At 34.4% G+C, this 6000-nt stretch overlaps 1 protein-coding gene across 1 annotated transcript in view; it reads right to left on the minus strand.

Moving 5' to 3' along the window:
- Positions 1-6000, minus strand: part of FAM81B (family with sequence similarity 81 member B) — a 63888-nt gene that overhangs the window by 10374 nt on the left and 47514 nt on the right. The window contains exon 6 of the mRNA XM_032276208.1: positions 4341-4447. Within this exon, the coding sequence (XP_032132099.1) occupies positions 4341-4447 (107 nt within the window). The remainder of the gene's footprint in view (positions 1-4340; positions 4448-6000) is intronic.

Below are 6000 nucleotides of genomic sequence, written 5' to 3' on the forward strand. Positions count from 1 at the left end.
TCCAGCTTCTTCCATGTCCCTGCAAAGGATGTGAACTTATCCTTTTTTATGGCTGCATAGTATTCCATGGTATATATGTGCCACATTTTCTTTATCAGTCTATCACTGATGGGCATTTGGGTTGGTTCCAAGTCTTTGCTATTGTGAACAGTGCTACAATAAACATGCATATGCAGGTGTCCTTATAGCAGAATGATTTATAATTCTTTGGGTATATACCCAGTAATGGGATTGCTGGGTCAAACAGTATTTCTGGTTCTAGATCCTTGAGGGATCACCACACTTGTGAATCACCACACCACCTTGAGGAATCTTCCATAATTGTTGAATTAATTTACACTCCCACTAACAATGTAAAAGCGTTCCTATTTTTCCACATTCTTCTCCAGCATCTGTTGTTTCCTGACTTTTTAATGATCACCTTTCTAACTGGCATGAGATGGTATCTCATTGTGGTGGTTTTGATTTGCATTTATCTAATGACCAGTGATGATGAGCTTTTTTTCATGTGTTTCTTGGCCACATAAATGTTTTCTTTTGAGAAGTGTCTGTTCACATCCTTTGCTCACTTTTTGATGGGATTCTTTGTTTTTTTCCTATAAATGTATTTAAGTTCTTTGTAGATTCTGGATATTAGCCCTTTGTCAGATGGATAGATTGCAAAATTTTTCTCCCATTCTGTAGGTTGCCTATTCACTCTGATGATAATTTATTTTGCTATACAGAAGCTCTTTCATTTAATTGATCCCATTTGTCAATTTTGGCTTTTGCCATTGCTTTTGGTGTTTTACTCATCAACTCTTTGCCCATGCCTATGTCCTGAATGGTATTTCCTAGGTTTTCTTCTAGGGTTTTTATTGTTTTAGGTCTTATGTTTAAGTCTTTAATCTATCTTGGGTTAATTTTTGTATAAGGTGTAAGGAAGGGGTCCAGTTTCAATGTTCTGCATATGGCTAGCCAGTTTTCCCAGCACCATATATTAAATAGGAAATCCTTTCTCCATTGCTTGTTTTTGTCAGGTTTGTCAAAGATCAGATGGTTGTGGTGTGTGGTGTTATTTCTGAGGCCTCTGTTCTCTCCATTGGTCTGAGATACTTTTCAAAGAACTTGGGCCAGTCACTGCTGTGAGTGTTTCTTCAATTACCTCTGTCTTCAATCTTATAGTATCTGGTTTTCTGGTCTTCAAGCCAAACAAAGGTTAACCTTAACCTTTGTTAAAAGACTTTTTCAGAGACAGGGGCTTGCTTTGTCATCCAGGCTGGAGTGCAGTGGTGCCATGACAGCTCATTGTAACTCGGACTCTTGGACTCAAGTGATCCTCCTTGCCTCAGCCTCCTGAGTAGCTGGGACTACAGGTGTTGTGCCACTGTGCCCAGATAAACTTAACCTTTAATGTTATTACAACGTTTTTATTTAAAAGTTATTCTCTTTATTCAGAGACAGTTCTTTCTTAAAAAAAGCAAATTCTATACACTATCTACTTTTTGAATTTATATATACCTCAAAATCCAAACATTAGCAGCAATTTACTTTTTTTTTTAAAGTAGTGGAACTACTTATTCTTATTTTTGTTCAAAGTTAACCTTGTTAAAAACTAAATACAGTATACAAGATTGAAACAGAAGTCCTCGGATTGAAAAAAAAAAAAAAAGCCCTGTGTTACTTTCTCTTTGAGCAAAATACATTTTCAATACATATCTCAATCAAATGGTTAATATCTCTAACATGAAAGAATACTACAAATTGATAAGAAAATGACAAAAATCCCAATACAAAATTTGATAAACAATAATAGGCAATTCACAGAAAATTCAAATGGAAAAGGGAATGCAAATTAAAACAGATGCTTTTTCATCCTTTGGCCAATATTAAAAAGAGAACACATTCATTGATGGTTAAAATGCAGAGACATATATATATATATATATATACATTCTTTAACCTAGGAAGTTTGCCTATAGAAATAAAAGTGTCAATATTTAAGGATATCTAAGGATATACATATAATACTTTTTTTGTTTTTTTTGTTGTCATAAACTAGAAATAATCAATTCTGCAATAAGATAAATGGTTGAATTAATTATGGCACATATATAAGTTAAGAGATTGTATAGCTATGAAAAATAATGTCAGAATAATATTTGCTGATCTGGAGAGACAGGATGTACTAGAAAAATCAAATAATTGAGTAATATGTATAGAAATTATTTTTTAAATCAATGTTGCTTCTATACATATAATATATACATATCCTTTCTCTGTTATATGTTTATATTAACAAGGAGGAAATTGAGGAAGGATATGTCCCTGGTATTAACGTTGATTACAATAGAAAGCTGAGATGATAATCTCTTTTTTCAATTTTGTTTTTTGTTACAATTAATGCATATTGTTAATTTTTAAAATCGGTGAAAATATAAATATAAAAGAGTCAATTGTGTCACTAAATGATTTATTAGGTCTCATAAGTATTTGCCTGAGGAAAAGCATGGTTTATAGATTTACTGTCACCTATTGTAATAATACTGAAATGTTAAGACTTCATTACTTAAAGTGAGAAAAAAAATTCAAGTTTACACTATTATAAAAGTGTCCAGATTCAGATTTAACTACTTAGATGACTTTCTATAAGCCAAATTCCCGCAATACCAAAGACAGAAAAAATAAGCATCATTAGTCCTGAAGCGGTTAGCCCTTGATCTCAAACATCTCCTTTTCCTCTCTTTTCCACTTGTTAATAAAGCTCATCCCTTTAAGTCAGCCTTCCATTTCAGTTTATCAATGCCATCCCTTCCCTACACAATCAATTCTTAGTCTTTATGTCTAGAAACATATTACTTTTCTACTTTTCCTTTGGAGAGTGCTATCTTAATTACAAGCTAAAGACATTAGATCTAGTACCACATAGCTATTCACTGAACACCCTCATTGTGCTAGAATTTAAGAACGTAGAAATGCTTTCTTAGAGTATTTTCTGTTTACTCAAGACAACTGCTTCTTCAAGTTTTAGTGATGACTATTGTTTTACATCGACTTCTAAGACACACATATTTCCCATTTTAGCATCTCCAAAATCAAGAGATATCTTTCAATGATGATATGCTATGGTTTACTTGTTAGCTTCATATCTTACAGGTACAAAATTAAAATGGTGCACGTTATATTCAGTGGCACTTAGATTTAATAAAATATAGTAGCGACAGGGGAAAAATGGAGAAAGTAGAGTATTGTCAGGATACCGGGTTTGACCAGGGCATGAAACCCAAATGGTGTGAGACACAGAGGAAAAAGGATAAGAGCATAAGAGACAGTACAATAGTATCCAGGTAACTAGAATTTCCCTCTGCCTGCACCATGACCCTGGGAGATGATGACCATTTAAACAAAAAACGGAGATTTGATAATACGGAAGCTAGTAATTTGAATATTTGTAGAGCTTTGTCACCTTTACTGCTTTCTCCATTGAGTGGGGGAAAAATATTCAGTTTAAGATGGGGTAGAGACCAGTCTTAAAAAGAAATAATGTAAAGGAGTAAATAGAGGATCTTAGAAAGACTCTTTTTTTAAAAATTATTATTATACTTTAAGTTCTGGGGTGCATGTGCAGATGGTGCAGGTTTGTTACACAGGTATACACATGCCATGGTGGTTTGCTGCATCCATCCCCCTGTCATCTACATTACGTATTTCTCCTAATGTTATCCCTCCCCAATCCCTAACCCCCTGCTATCCCTCTCCTAGCCCCTCCACCCCCCAACAGGCCTTGGTGTGTGATGTTCCCCTCCCTATGTCCATGTGCTCTTATTGTTCAACACCCACTTATGAATGAGAACATGTGATGTTTGGTTTTCTGTTTTTGTGTCAGTTTGCTGAGAATGATGGTTTCCAGCTTCATCCATGTCCCTGTAAAGGACATGAACTCATCCTTTTTTATGGCTGCGTAATATGGAAAGAATCTTAAGGGAAAAGCTTGCATATCAAAATTGTTTTTAAAAATATTTGATAGTCTTGGAGAATGAAATTATTTTCTATAGTGTTTTACATTGAGACATTTTAATATGCAATTTATAATAAGTAAAAATCACAGGAACAGTAAAAATGTTTCAATTCAGTTGAGATATTGTGCAAACAAAGTGAATGACAAGATTAGTCTTCATAATTCTTATTTTATAAATATTATATGTTACTTTATTGTAGAATATTCTCTTCATTAGTTCACTGCTTTATTTCTTGGCCAGGTTCAAATTCCTGGGATAGGTTTTTATTTCATGCCAATGCTTTCATTAGGCAAAACCCTTTGGAATGCACTTAACAGAATTAAAAATATTCTATTCACTTACTTGAATTCCAAAAGGTTCATTTCATGGCGATAATCCCCCTGGACCATCTTTAAATTTGAAGTTTGCTCAGAACTGGCAGTCTCTATCTTTCCTAAGAGCTGCATCACCTAGTGAAAGTCCAAGAGAGTTTTTTTGTGTGTGTAGATGAACAAAACCACCAGCATTCACATTAATATACTTCATTCCTTAAGAAGCCAGGAAACAGACTTGAACCTAAAGCATGATTACACTTGAAAATGACTTGTGTTCAAATGAGAATCATAGTTACAATATCCTCAAGGAAAGGATAATAGAAGTGGTTCCATTCTGTTGTCTAGAATATTCATTTTGGTCATAGGCCATCTAATGACATAACAAAAACATGCTATTTCTGTTAGTTTGTTTATTAGTCTGTTAATCTGATTATATCTCTACTTCTCTATTGTTTCCCCAGTTACAATACAAGATACTGTATGCTATTACCACCATATCCTCAGTGCACATTAGGTGATCAATGGTAAATGCTCAACAAACACTTACTGAATAAACCTTTAAATGCACAGTCTGGCTCTGAGGAAAACACACATGACTGGCCTAAGATTTCCAGATAGCTTTCTGACATGAGCACAGGTGAATCCCAAGTGAAATGACTTAGGGCATTTAAGGATAGGAAAAAAACAAATTCCAGTTTTAGATTTAAGATTAGAGTAACTTCCAAATTGCCAGAAACATTGAGAAAGTTCTTTTACGTAAAAGAACTGGATTAAAAAATAGATGCAGAATTGCAGCCCATAATCATGTCTCAACTAGTCACTGCAGCTCTTAGGAAAGATAGAGACTGCCAGTTCTGAGCAAATTTCAAATTTAAAGGTGGTCCAGGGGGATTATTGCCACGAAATGAACCTTTTGGAATTCAAGTAAATGAATAGAAGATTTTTAAATGAATGAAACTACATGATTGGCTTTGGTCAAACAGAATTCATCTCCTAATATAGATGGTCATATGGAGAAGAGTGGGCATTTAATAAAGTCTGAGTTCTTATGAAAGAAACGGGAGTAATGGAAGGATTTTAATAGGTAAGTGTTGGATGGGCAACCAATAGCACTTGAGTGGCTATTTACAGGAGAAACTTACACTTAAAACAGGCTAAAGATGGAAATGTTTGAAGTAAAATAATAGGCATGGAAAATACAAGAAGGAAGGTAGGCAGCCTCTGGAGCAAGGAGCTGACAGACAGCTCCTTGCTGACGGCCTGCATGGACCTTAGTCCTACAGCTGCAAGGAACTGGATTCAAAAGTTAGAATGAACCTGGAAGAGGATTCATCTCCAAAACCACCCCAAAGAAGCACAACTCTGCAGACACCTCGATTTCTGCCTTGTAAGACCCTGAGTAGAGGTCCAGTCTAAGACCCCCAAATTTTGACCTACAGAAAGCATAAGATAATGCATTTGTGTTGTTTTAAACCATTATGTTTATGGTAATTTGTTAAGGCAGCAATGAAAAACTAACATACGAATATTTTAAAAATAAATGAATAAAAACAAAAAGGTATGGGATTGATGTATAAATCCAAGGGCTGTTTTTTGAAAGGATAATAGACAAAGTTTGTTCTACTCTACACATGAAAAGAGAAAACTTAAGTATTAAAATTATGAATGAAAAAAGAGTAGTTGTGAAT

Source organism: Sapajus apella, unplaced genomic scaffold (assembly GCF_009761245.1).
Source record: "Sapajus apella isolate SASKATOON/1434 unplaced genomic scaffold, GSC_monkey_1.0 scaffold1, whole genome shotgun sequence".
Classification (NCBI taxonomy): Eukaryota; Metazoa; Chordata; class Mammalia; order Primates; family Cebidae; genus Sapajus; species Sapajus apella.